The 13,869-nt window shown below is 38.5% G+C and overlaps 2 protein-coding genes across 2 annotated transcripts; both read right to left on the bottom strand.

The window, feature by feature from the left end:
• Positions 1–72: 72 nt before the first annotated feature.
• Positions 73–4,687, bottom strand: prnpb (prion protein b). Its single transcript, XM_014967611.2, has 2 exons — positions 4,544–4,687; positions 73–2,698 (listed from the first exon to the last, which is right to left on the bottom strand). The coding sequence occupies exon 2, from the start codon at positions 2,689–2,691 to the stop codon at positions 1,615–1,617; it is 1,077 nt and encodes a 358-aa protein (XP_014823097.2). The 5' UTR covers positions 2,692–2,698; positions 4,544–4,687; the 3' UTR covers positions 73–1,614.
• A 5,661-nt stretch (positions 4,688–10,348) lies between these two features.
• Positions 10,349–11,849, bottom strand: LOC106903649 (uncharacterized). Its single transcript, XM_014967602.2, has one exon. It carries the CDS (start codon positions 11,753–11,755, stop codon positions 10,409–10,411), a length of 1,347 nt encoding a protein of 448 aa, XP_014823088.2. The 5' UTR covers positions 11,756–11,849; the 3' UTR covers positions 10,349–10,408.
• Between the last annotated feature and the right edge of the window lie 2,020 nt (positions 11,850–13,869).

Below are 13,869 nucleotides of genomic sequence, written 5' to 3'. Positions count from 1 at the left end.
CACCTTTATACATTTAATTTATACTTATTTACAAATAGAAAATCAAAGACAAATTGTCACCATGCAAATAAATCAGGGAATCACTAAAAATTAAGTTTATTAGACAAGACAAACAACAGCAGCACATTTATCAGCATAGTAAGAAAATGTTTTCATTAAATGTTTGTGTGTGACAGCGCCCTCTAGCGGCCCCAGGATACGGACTGATGTGTTAAAAAAAGTCTGAATTTACCCCTTTGGAACCTAAATAACGGCTTTAGCTGCATTGTTTTTATCATAGCATTGACAACAAATACATTTACCAAACCACTTAAAATCAGCACAGACATAAAGTGTTTACATTTCTGACACTTTGCACAAAACAAACACATTTGGTCATTAATGAAGATACATTCACATTCAAAACAATGAGCTGAGGGTACATTCCTATATTAAAGTTTAATTGGATTTTTGTAAAAAACAGAAAACAAACCGATATGAAGGTGTATTTCTTGTTACTGAATAAATTGAGATAATCTTGCACAGTATCTTCAGTTTCAGCAATGATAAAAAAAACAACATAAAAACATTCAGACTTAAAAGAAAAAGCCCGATAAACCACCAAACACAGGTTACTGTTGCCATGTTGGACACTACGAGATATAAACAGGTGATAATCAGAAACGTATTCAAACTAATTCTCCTTGATAAAGACATTCCTGTCATGATCTGGAGGAAACCCTGATATAAAAAGCCCTGAAAGTCAGAGGCAGATGCAGCTACATTTAAAAACACTCAAAATACTAAACTGAAATGGTGATTTTTGCCCTGAATCAGTTTTGATTAACATATAATAAAAAAAAAATTAAAAACAAAGTACAAATTGTTTTTATTATACAAAGAGAAAGGCAACATGGGTATATTACTGGTGCAAGACATTTGTAACAATTTCAGCCTTGGTCCCAAAATGAAGCAACTTTTGTATAAATAATAAATTAAACTTTACATAGAATGGTTAAAACCAAATTAAAAAGTTAGAGAATATATTGTTTTAAAAGCTTGGTGTATTTGAATTCTTCTTTGTGAGCCATAATTCACTGTGGCTTTTTCTCTTAAAACTAAAACTTCCCACAATTACTTCATAATCATCTTCATCTTTTATAGCAAGCAGTAGTTACACAGCATAAAGTATATTACTATGTATAAGTACCAATAAATATCTATAGATTGGTAACATTATCATACCATTTGAATCTCATGGTCTTCATGCCTTGTCGGTTAAAAAGTGACGAAAGCCTGTATCACTGCAAAAGCACAACATTTTACCAAGTATTTTGTGTGGGTTCTAGTGCAAATATCATAGAAAATTTGAAATAAGACTACATTTACTTACGGGTAACTCTTCAGCAAGACATAGGAGCTTGCTTTAAGTCAATATTCCTGAATACAGATTTTAAAAAAGGAATAGTTCAACTGGTAGATTATTTTAGTAACATTTTTCCCCATACTAGACAAAAATACTTGGTAAGGCTGTTTTTGCAATGTAAACTAAGGTTTTCTTCTTCCATGTTTTAATATTTCTCCAGGTAGAGAAGAGGATGGCAAAATCTCAACTGATTTACCCTGCAAATGGTGTCAGTGCAGGAACATGATCACGTTGCTATTAATTATAATCAGTGTTGTAGCAAAGGCTGCAGATAAAACCCCCGGCAGGCCCAGCGTCAGCACCTGAGCTCCTCCATTACGTCTCACTAAGTAATGATCAGACTCAGCCATGTAACGCTCCAAGCACTTCCTGGCCTTCAGCTGCTCGATCAGTGCCGGATAGCCAATCTCTACTATGCTGACTGTATCGTCGTCTTCAGCACTACTGGATTTCTGTGGCGATGGACTTGCAGGTGTGGTAGCATTTGTCGTGTTGTTGGTTAAAGGGCTGGACGCCCCACTTGGGGTCCTGCTGATTGGTTTACTTGGTGGCTTTTGACTCTCTGCAGACAGGTCAATTGTCTTCACGCAGTCGTCCATGAAGTTGTCGTAGCTTCCTGAGGGAGTTTTGAAGCTATAGTCTCTGCTGTAGTCATTGGTGTCAGTTGATCGGGTACCATATTTCCTGTGCATGTAGTGGTTGTAGTAGTACTCCTGTTGGGGGTTGCGAAATTGAAAATCGGGCCGGGGGAACCTTCCTAGTCCGTAACCCAGAGCCATCCCCGCCACAGCCCCTCCACCCGCTGCCATCATTGCTGAGCGCCCAAACCCTTTGGATTTACTGTCAGGAAAGAAACCCATTCCCTGAACTGACTGGGAAAATGGAGAGCCACCTCTGGAGCCATACCCTCCGTAGCCAAAGCTGCCACCATAGCGAGGGCTTAAAATTTTGTTATTTGGGTTGGCATTGATGTATCCACCTGGGTACCCTCTGTTGCTATATGGTGACCCCATACCTGGGTACAGGTTGTAGTAGCCTCCACCCTGCTGCCTGGGGTAACCACCTGGGTATCCTCCCTGGTTGCTTTGTTTTGGCTGTTTGGGATGTCCACCCTGAGGATTGGAGCCCTGATTGCTTTTGTGCCACGTATTGCTGTTAGTGGCACTTCGGCTGGGTGTGGACCCCTTTCTTCCACCAAGGCTCTTCCCGAAGCCTCCACCTCTTTTGGCCAATAGGAAAGGAAAGTGAAACAAAAGAAGGCACAGCAGAGAAGACTTAAGCTGCATCTTCACACTATAGAAAAGGAAATACAAGCAAATATGTGAAAAGATTATTTGGATGGTATTAAAAATGCATCACATGCTGTTTATCTTAAAGATGCACAGAGAAAGGAGTTGGGGATCAGAATCAGTATATTTTCTGACTGAATGTAGTGATCTTTTTTATTTTAATCCAATCTGAGGCTTTATATAAAAAAAGGTAACAAAGTGGGGTTTTCTGTGACAAACAGGCTAACCTCACATTTTCAGCTGATCAGTATCTGGGTGCAGAGGCTGCTTAAAAGCCACTAATGGCTCAACACGAACATAAAAAGAGCAGCCTGCTGATCTAATAAAGCTGATGTGTTCCCCCATCCTACTCCATCATTCTACTGCCTTTGTCTGACTGCTGGGCTTTAATATCCATTAGTCAGGGCAGGGAACCCAAATGGGAAGTCAGAAAGATCAAGACATAAAAAGCAAGCATGTATTTTTTTCAGTGCTCTCATTGTAAGCAACATTATAATCCATCTATCCATTTGTATACACTTTTAACCCATGCAGGATTGAAAGGGAGTTGTTGGTGCAGTCAATGGACAAAAGTGCAGACCCACTAATACAATATGTAAATATTGTATTATAATTGTAGATTTTTCCTCAGACTGACAATGTGTTTTTATTGCATTCTTCAGCTGAATAATTATTGAGAGTATCACCACCCTGACCTCAATAATGTAGAAAACCTGCAGCATGAGCTGAAAGGGCCTCAGATACCAAGTACTCTGAGATTATGCAAAGAGGAAAATTAAAAAATCTCTATCGCTTTATTCTCCAACCTTCTCTAAGAGAAGACTAACTGCACTTTCACTGTAAAAAGAGGAGGGCACAAAGCATCAACAGTACAAATAATAGTAATGGGTATAGTTTCTTTTTAACTTTTTTTGCCACAGCGGATTAAATTTACCCAAATTAAATGTTAAAATCTGAATTTATCATAATTTTTACAATGCGTGACAATAAGGATGGTGAAATGACTCTGCTGTTATTTACCTGGTACTTAATTACTTTAATATTAGCTTAATTTTACATCCTCATTGGTCAATAAAGCATTATGCTATCTGAAATCTGATACATAGTCGAGACATCTGCCCCTGGCACAGCATTTTCACTGTTTGCTTCTATAGTTTTAATTACATTTTATTTAAAAATGCCATGTTGGTAATTATCTACAACCTTCCACTGAAGAAGCTTTTCTGCCTATTTTACTCAGAACTAAGCTTGTTGTTTGTGATATTATGATTTCTGCATATGTATTCTGTATTGACTACTTTGTAAAGAAAGGAAGAAAGACCAGGTGTGGAGAAAATTTCTTTATTTTTTGTGAATGATTAAAAGTCTTTATTGCTTAATATACATCAAAGTAAAAATGTCCACTCTGTGATTGCAAAACAGAGCAAAAATATTTAATTTCGGTGTAATTTTTACATCTTAAAAAGCAAAAGTAAAAAAAACCTGTAATTTGTTTTTCATACTGTTTTTAATAAGAAAATTAATTTACCAAAACATACTCTAACGCAGCTACAGGTCCAGTAAGGTCGTTTTGCAGCAAGCCAAAGGGTAATTTCTTATTAAATTATATATCAAATAAAGCTTCTTCTGACATGAACGTTTTCACTGCTTTTAGAACGACTCGTCTATTTTCCATTAAGATGGCGCATACTGACCCAACATTTAATTCACAAACGAGTAAGTCAGCAGCAGTTTATCAGTAAAGTCCATGTCGGCGTATCTACCCACAAACAGGTCTGTTTGGGGAAATAACAGACTTATTTCCTAAAAGTAACCCAGACGGGTGCGGCTAGTTTAGCCGAAACCTTACCTTGAATGTCGGTCTCCCTCTTCTCGCCTTATTTACCGCTCAGAAAGCCTCCCGTCGACCGGTCACCTCCTCTGAACGTTGAGTCGGTCTGGAGAGACGTTTGCCGCTGACGTAACGCCTCGCGCACCAGAGATATAGGTCGCCTGGATACAAGATGTGGGGCGGGGCTTAACCTGATGTGTTTTCCATCATCCGGAGCCATGAAACACAGCCAGCCCAAAGCATATGTGAGGTAAACAGCTGCCCCTACACCACCAGGTATAAACCTACGGAGCCCTCCAGGGGACATGGGGATTTTTTTTTCTTTTGTGTTCCCTCGCAAAAACTTTTGCGTTCCCTCGCAATAATCTACTGATCAGTTCATGCGGCATAACTGAATACTGTAAGCCTTTCTTACGGTGGCCGCTGTAATTTCTGCTTTAATATAAGCTTATGTAAGGTTTTTCCATGGACTATTTCTGAGTTATTATCGCGGAGTAATAAGTCATCTGATTGTGTCTCTTGTGTTCGTCTGAGTGGTTTAAATGGCTGCTTTCAGTCCCGTTCCATCTTAGTCTTAACAGACATAAACACGCAGTAAATAAATCGATTTCAATCAGTTTTCTGCACCAAAGAGTTAATAATAATAAACACGTTTTCACTGAGGCTCTGTAAGAGCCATAAGAATGAAATAAGTAACTACTGATGTGACAGAAGCAGCAGCTGGTGGTGGGCGAGTCGATGTGGGCGTGACATCATCAAGTATGAATGGGAAGGTTACTGGCTGCTGTGTGTGTATGAAGAACCGGGTGAGCAGGGGGGTCAGTCCTCGCAAAGTTTGGAGCATGATAATCAAAATTAAATAAATCGATAATTGTGACAGAACAAAGATGAGGTTTGGAGTTGATTGATACACGGACAGATGAGATTACCCGAGTTAACCCAGTGCAGCCCTCTACCACCATTAGTTTGCTGTGTTTTATAATAACAAAATGGGTTTATTATTATTAACGCTTTGGTGCAGAAAACTGATTGAAAATCGATTTATTTACTGCATGTTTTTGTCTGTTAAAGCTAAGATGGAACGGGACTGAAAGCAGCCCTTTAAACCATTCAGACACGAACACAACAGAGACACAACCAGATGACTTATTACTCCGCGATAACTCAGAAATAGTCCATGGAAAAACCTTAAATAAGCTTGTATTAAAGCAGAAAGTAAGGCGGCCACCGTAAGAAAGGCTTACAGTATTCAATTATGTCGCATGAACTGATCAGTAGATTATTAAGAGGGAACGCAAAAGGAAAAAAATGCCCCATGTCCCCTGGAGGGCTCTGTACAAAAGCCAGCCAACCATCAGTAACCATAAGTGTCGATGGCTACTGATGGTTTTCAGGTCTCTGTTGGCTGTTGAAATTAATTTTTGTTTGTTAAACAACAATCACATTAAAGTTTAATCATGGTGTTTTTCATTTTGTTTTAATGCAAAAATATTGTTAGTTTGGCTGGTAATCTGTCCCACGCAGAAATATCTTTCCCCGCACAATTAGCGGAACAACAAACATAACCTTGAGATTTTCCTTTAAGTAAAAAAGAAAATATAAATTTTTTGATTTTTTTATTATTATTATTATTATCTAACCCTCTTGAAAATTGCGGAGAAAAAAATATTTTATGTCAAAACATCATTTACATAGCTCACATCTGTGTGTTACATATAAGATGAATGTAGCACAGTATGTATGTAGCTATACAAGCTACATATATCTTGTATGTACAAGTAGCATACATACAAGATATATATTAGTAGCACACAGGTGTGCTACATCTGTTGCTACATCTGTGTGTTACTACACAGATGTGTGCTACATCTGTGTGTTACTACACAGATGTGTACTACATCTGTGTAGTAACACACAGATGTAGCACACAGATGTGCTACATGTAACACACAGATGTGAGCTACATATTATGTAGCACACAGATGTGTGTTACATAATATATCGATTTATATTATGTAAATGTGTTAGATAATATAAATCGATAATATACATAATATGTAGCACACACAGGCACGGAGCTATGGGGGGGCTGGGGTGGGGCTGTAAAATATGTTCCCCCGAAAGCTATGTCCTGTCTGTAAACATATAGGGGCCCGGTTATTAGCCCCGCCCCCCAGCCCAACGATGACTTGTTCCGCTACTGAGCACACAGATGGGGGGTTGGGAACGCCAAAGCCTAAATGCTACATTGGTCAGTTTACTTTTGTTTATTTGGCAGCTTGGCGCTTTTTCTGCAAGCTAAAAATGAGTGAGCAGAGTTTGAATCCCGATGTAGTTCTAAGAGCATTCGTTTGGATCCCGCCTGAGCTTTTTACTGTGTGCAGTTCTGGCGAGTCGCCGGTTTATGAGCTTTTTTGTGGTTTGGCGAACTGAAGAGCTGACGGGTCACCCGGTTGGATAACCGTTTAATCCGATGCGTCAAAAACGTGTCGGATGCTTCAAGTTCGACGCTTGCGCACTTTGCATCTTTGCATCATTCCATTATACCTGGCTTATTATCCCTGACTCTCTCCATGGTAACCAAGCTGAGCATGCTCACTGAGAGGAAAGAAACAAGTTTGTGTTTGAATCAGTTTAGTGGTGGCGTTTTGTTCCTATTCTCTCTCTAACTCTATGATTCCAGATGTGTGAAAGTGTCAGACGATGTAACTTCATGCTGATGGATTTCAATAAATTCTGTTTGCATCTGAACAACGTTTGTCTCTTTAGTTTTTACCGTTTCTAATGAAGAAATGAGAACTGCCTGACTGAGACCCCAGTCAGTCGTCTCACATTTATCTGTAAAACTTCTATCCAGTCAGCTGAGGCTGAAGCAGAAATTCACCCGAACATGAAACAACACAATTAAAACAATTATAAGTCCATGTATAGAGCAGGAGGAACTGTGGAAACGCTGCAGATACATGAATATGTCATAAGAAGAAACATTAAATTAATAAAATTAATTAAAGTCAGTTGAGTTTAATGATTGGTTTTGCGTTGCGTGGCTTTGTGAGGGTTGTGGTTGGACTAATTTTTCTGTTTCGGTCTCTCCATCAATTGCAGGCCTGTGGAATATATGAGCAGCTCTGGTTGTAATAATTAGGGATTATATGCTATAACTTCCACCTCTTACAGAAATGTGGTTTTGTAATTAATTAATAATGAGAGTGGAAGGATATCCAGAGGATGCATTTCTCCCAGAGGATCAGTGACTTAATGGATCATTATAGGATGATTACTGACAAAGTAAGCAATATGAACACTGCATTTTTACAATTACAATATATCTGAAAATATTCTTTAAAATATTATAACAAGGGTAAAAATAACAACAAAAAGACAATACAGTATTTTCAAAGAAGTTTCTGTACATCATTGTCAACAGACAGAAAATCTAAGGTAAACAAATTTGTTTATGTTACTGTCTTTATTTCAAGTTTACAAAAAGTAACGCATGTTTCAGAGAGGACAAAAGTATGCAGATTACACATTACTACAAATAAAACATACTTAGAACCGAGTTAAAGACAACAAACACTGAATGTTTTGGAATGTAGATTTATTTAGTAACAATAACTGTTAACTTGTGAACCAAAACGCAAAAGGTTTAAATTTATGCAGAAAAACACCCTAAGCATGCATTGTAAAAAGATATTTGACGGGTGTGTGTACACGCGCGTGTGTGTGAGAGGTCAGATATAAAATAAGATGAACATGAACAACTATAATCAGTAGCAGACGTTTGCATTCAACGTCTGAATATCACTCAACTTTGCAGTGATTAAAGCTGTACTTAGATTTATAAAATGGTAAAATGCAACAGCTCTAAGGAAATTCAACATAAATCTTAACATTTACTGTTTTCTGCTGTGAGCTTGCCTGGTATAGTAACACTTCTGCTGATATAATTTTATTTCTGTAACCGCAGTTCAGTCTGTTTGCCCAACTTGTCACCATAGCAGTCAGAGTACGGTCAGCAGCACAGTGCAAACTAATCCCGTAACGTGTTCAGTGATTATATTTGTTTGAGAGTAAATGTTATTTTTAAGTTGTTTGGCTCATGAACCAGGCGTTCTGACCCATAGACATGAATTTATGGCAGTTCGCTCTGCCCAAGCAAAAATGCTTCTGTGCTCAGGATGAGCCAGTTGCTGCCATTTTTGGAATCAGGAGGATTTCTGTTTGGACAAGAGAGCAACAAATGATAAAATTCTTGTTTGCCACTTCTGAACGGATGTTCAGCGTCATAAGAGTGGGAAGTGAAGTTTTCCCAGGCTGCAGCCCTCCTTGTGACCCCTGGATGAGTTCCTAACATAGAACATTTACACAACGCACTTGTATAATTTTGTACATTTTTTATTGGGGGAGATGCTAACAATAATGTTTTTAGCTCTGTTGGAGATGGGGAGGAAATATAAAACCCAGCTAACATGGTAGCGACGGCTCTGTTGTTGAGGAGAACACAAATAAAAACAGCTTTACCTAATATGTTAGCGGTGGCATTATTGAAGAGGGGAAAGAAATGCAAACATCTAGCTAACATGTTCTTAGCCGTGTCTCTGTTGTAGATGGGGAAGAAATAAAAAGACAGCTAAAACAAATCTTTAGCTAACTTGTGTTGAAGAAGATTTTAGGTTATAATATATCTTATGAAAATCTCTGGCTCAGTCTTCTTCTCATGGATCCCAGGTTCTCCCAGCGGGCCGAGTGTAGCCACACAGAAAACAACAATGAGTTTAGACGTCACAGAATTTCAGAGTTTAATCCAATAGAAGACAACATATGAAATTACAACAGAAACTGCAGAACAACAGAGACATACATTCATTTACCTGAGACAAATGGAAAAGAAGAAGAAAGAAAGAAAGAAAGAAAGAAAGAAAGAAAGAAAGAAAGAAAGAAAGAAAGAAAGAAAGAAAGAAAGAAAGAAAGAAAGAAAGAAAGAAAGAAAGAAAGAAAGAAAGAAAGAAAGAAAGAAAATACGTCTTTGGAGAATTGCAAGAGCAAATCTGATTTGTTACTCCTGTGTACAAACTTTTATAGTAAAGGCGTATTCTTGTCTTTAATTTATTCAAATAAGGCTCATCCAATCAGGAGCTGTCTCTGACCTTTTTTAAAAATTAGAATCTCCCTGCAATTTGCTTCCAAAGTCCATTTGTCCCCTTTGTCTAAACAAAGTGAGAGCAGAGCTTCTCCTGAACTCCTGCTGTTTTATGGCTTTTCACAGATGAGTGTGAAAGCTGGAACTTCTCCTGATTGTTTCCCACACAGACAAAGGGCAGTTCAAAAGATCTTAGCAAACCACCTGCTGTAATTACAGGTAACATAAAGGTCAACAGGGCAGAATAAGTTATTAATCTGAAAACTATAATTAGGCTATTTCAATCAAGACATGTTAAGTTTTTAAACTAGCATATTTTAAATTTATTTTCTTAACAAATGTTAGCGACGGCTCTGTTGGGCTCCGTACTGTTGCACAAGAGAAGAAACATAAAAACATCTAAAACAAATCTTTAGCTAACGTGTTTTTAGCGTTGACTCTGTTGTAGAGTGTTAGTTCTGCACTGCAGTTAGCGGCTACAGGAAAGAAAATAGCCTTCATCTTCTTTAGCCCTCGCTAAAATTAGTCATTTATGATCTGCTTTGTGTTAGAATTGGTGTTGCTGAGGAGGAGTAGCGATTATTAGCCATAATTAAAGTTCATTATCATGAGCAAACAATGAAGCCAGAAGGTAGAAGTCATGTTAGAATGCAATGCACAGACCATCAATAAAAAAATAGTTTGTTCGCAAACTTGCATAATCTTTATTTTTGTACTTCACCTTCTACCCAGTGGAGGTCTTAATTGTGCAGCATTAACATCATAGTTGTGCTCATGAGTACAAAAAGTAGCCCTTGCTGCAGGTTTTGTATCCCACTGTGAGGTGAAGACTGTTCATTTTTCTTCAAGTGTTTTTCAGAGTAAACGACGTAAAGCTCCGTACATCTTTTCACCTTCATCTGGGTGATCAGCGCTGGGTAGCCAATTTCCACAATACTGACTGTGTCATCATTCGCCTCGTTGTTCTGGAGAGCCTGTGAAGCCTTCACATTTGTAACATCAGAATTATTGAGAGGGTTGCTGGTTGAATTGGAGATGGAGGAAACGTTCCCCGCTGCAGTGATGTTGCTTCTTGTGGTTGTAGTTGTGTTAGTTGCAGAGGTTGTGGTTGTGGTTGTTGTTGTTGTGGTCAGTGGTTTGGTTTGCGACCTCTGGTTCTCTCCTGGCAGAAGGTCCGTCCTGTTCATGCAGGAGGTCATGAACCTGTCAAAGGTCTCAGGTGTCTGATTGAACTTGTAGTCCCTGCTGTAGTCGTCCCTGTCAGAGGATTTCATACCGTATCGCTTGTACATGTAGTAGTTGTAGTAATACTCCTGACGGGGGTTGTGGAAGTGGAAATTGGGACGGGGGAACTTCCCTAGTCCGTAGCCCAGGGCCATTCCTGCCATCGCCCCTCCAGCCGCCGCCATTGCCGCACTGCGTCCAAACCCTTTGGATTGATCAGACGGAGCAAATCCCATTTTCTGAACCGAGTAAGAGAAGGGAGAACCACCCCCACCTCCGTAGCCACCAAATCCAAAGCTGCCGCCGTAGTGAGGGCTCAGGATCCTGTTGTTTGGGTTGTGGTTGATGTAGCTACCTGGATAGTTTCCATAACCTCCTCCATACCCTGGAGCTGGGAAATGGCCGGCAGGATACTGTGGGTACTGAGGGTAGCTTCCATGGTAAGGAGAACCTCCATGTTGGTTTGGATACTGAGGATAACCTCTGGCTGGATACCCAGGGTAGCTACCTGGGTTGGAATAACCTCCATGTTGGTTTGGGTACTGAGGATAGCCTCCATGTTGGTTTGGGTTCTGAGGATAGCCTCCATGTTGGTTTGGGTTCTGAGGATAGCCTCTGGCTGGATATTGAGGTTGGCTACCTGGGTACTGAGGATAGCCTCCTTCTGGTTGCTTAGGGTAACTTCCTTTATTTGAAGTGGGGTTTTTGGCCTTTTCCAGGATTGAATGTTTAGTTTTGGCATCCAGATTAGTTTTTGTCTTTGTCGTCTTCTTAAAAGCCTTGAACAGCTTGATTTTGCCTGCCACTGAGAGATGAATGTGAGCTAAGAGAACAGACAGGCACAGGAAGGCTAAAAGCTTCATCTTTACTCTGCAAATGGTACAAGAAAAGAAATTAAATATACTGTTGTCTCCCCCAATTAAAACCAACCAAACTTTTTGAGCTGTGGGCCAAAATCGTCAGCTCAGGAAAAAAAAATTAAATTACCAAACCTGTTTTAATGTTTCTGTACTTACTCAATCATAAAACAAGCATGACCTATTTTAATTAACCAAATAATCTGATTATTTTTGTAGAAATGGGATTGTAGATCAAAAACTTAAAATGTTTTTTTAACATTTTACTTGTTAAAGGCATCCAGTTTTTCTTATTGTTTTGAACTCAGTTGAAGAAAACTGAAAAAAAATATTTTGTCATTTCTTAGCAATATAAACAGGATTTAGATCAGTCTTCATTTAGAAACATTTAGAGATTAAAAGATTAAAAGATTTAAGTGCAACAAGATGGATGTTAGAGTATAAGTCAATGAGTAAATGTGGTCTTAGACATGACAACAGAAGGAAACTGGGAAGCTTCAAAAGAAAATCACTTTGTTTTGCATCTAACATATTTATAGGATTTTGATTTAAAAGTCGTAGCTTTATACTAATTTATTCTTGAATTGTGGTTGGGGGCCACAAAAAAATCAGTCCCGGGCCAGAAATGGCCCCCGCACCCCACTTTGAACACCTTTATGTAAACTTTCTCACGTCTTTCTAACTCAATATTCTCATCAAGGACCAGGGTTTCCCCCAGAAAACTTGCTAAACCTGGTGCTCAGGCGCTAGGGCAGTCAGTCATCCAGCCGCCCGCCATGTTTTTGAGGTAAAACATGTTTATAGTTGACAGGAAATTTTAAAATATCACTTGATAGTTATGCATTATTGGAAGACTGGAAGGTTAATACCTAAACACCAACTATAAAGTAAAAAAAAGCCTGGTGGCCCACCAGGCTTATAATACATTGAGGGGAACTATAAAGGACTGTTACCTGCCATTATCATTAAATTACTTTGGCGAAATGTTTGTTTCTTGTATTTTTCTGCTGTTTAATTTTTAAAACTTGAATTTAACTTCCCTGTTTATTCGGCAAATTATCTTCTTTTTTTATTCAATTAAAGTTCAATTGAGTAAAAAGGCTTATGCACCTCTCTGGAGGTCACTCAGCTTTCTCTGAGCTCTTATATATTCCTCAATCCTTGTACAAATAAACTTTTCTTTATCAAACTTTATTATATTTTGAGGACTGATTAAACTGATGTGTTTGGTTAAAAATAGTTGGAAATAAATGAAAGGCTCAGATTAAAACCTCCACACGCATCAGCTCGGCCCACCTGTCACCACCGTGAAGCTGTCAGGCTGAAAATCGCTTCAGGCAACAGGCAGCAACTCTTCACTCCTGTTTGCAATTTGTTGTTTTAAAAGCTCAAAACATTGAAGCACTTTAAACAACTAAGATAAATGTAAAACCCTGAAACGATCTCTACATTCTCTGATTACACAAATACTGTTTTGTTGTTGTTGTTGTTGTTGTTGTTGTTGTAGTAAACTAAAATGAGAATTATCCACCTCAGAGAGTTAGCTTTGTCCTGTTGAAAAGTTTGATAACACTTTATTTGACGGGGTGTGAGACTGACGTGACACTGTCAAAAACATAACACCTGTTATAAACATGAAGGAGTCTTTATGAATGTCTATGACTTCTTTAAATAATGACACTTTTAATGCAAAGTTGCTCTAAAAGTTGCCTTGAAAGTCCATTAAAAGTAACAACTTTGCTTTAAAATGTAATTATTTACAAAATAATGCAAAGTTGTTCACTTTTAATGGACTTTCAAGGCAACTTTTAGGTCAACTTTACATTAAAAGTGTTATTTACCGAATGACACTTCATGATAAAAGTCATAAACATATATATAAGATTATAACAGATGTTATGTCATGTTTATGACGGTGTCATGTCAGTCTTATGCACACCCCGTCAAATAAAGTGTTACCAAAAGTTTACCCTGATTATATCTTGTTTCTGTCAGTAATATCCATAAAGACAGAGATAAACATACTGACCTGAGCTCTCAGCACGGCCACAAACAGAACACTTTCCCGTCCGTTTGCTGCTCTCCTTAAGTTTCAGCCCCTCCTGCCTCTGATGTGACCC

This window comes from Poecilia mexicana, unplaced genomic scaffold, assembly GCF_051168715.1.
Source record: "Poecilia mexicana isolate PSO_F unplaced genomic scaffold, ASM5116871v1 scaffold_9, whole genome shotgun sequence".
NCBI classification, from domain to species: domain Eukaryota; kingdom Metazoa; phylum Chordata; class Actinopteri; order Cyprinodontiformes; family Poeciliidae; genus Poecilia; species Poecilia mexicana.
The sequence above is the reverse complement of the archived record's forward strand: the minus strand, read 5'-3'. Positions and strand labels throughout refer to the sequence as shown.

Bases quoted from the DNA above. Each gene is read 5' to 3' on its own strand.
- prnpb (XM_014967611.2), bottom strand. From the start codon at position 2,691: ATGCAGCTTAAGTCTTCTCTGCTGTGCCTTCTTTTGTTTCACTTTCCT.
- LOC106903649 (XM_014967602.2), bottom strand. From the start codon at position 11,755: ATGAAGCTTTTAGCCTTCCTGTGCCTGTCTGTTCTCTTAGCTCACATT.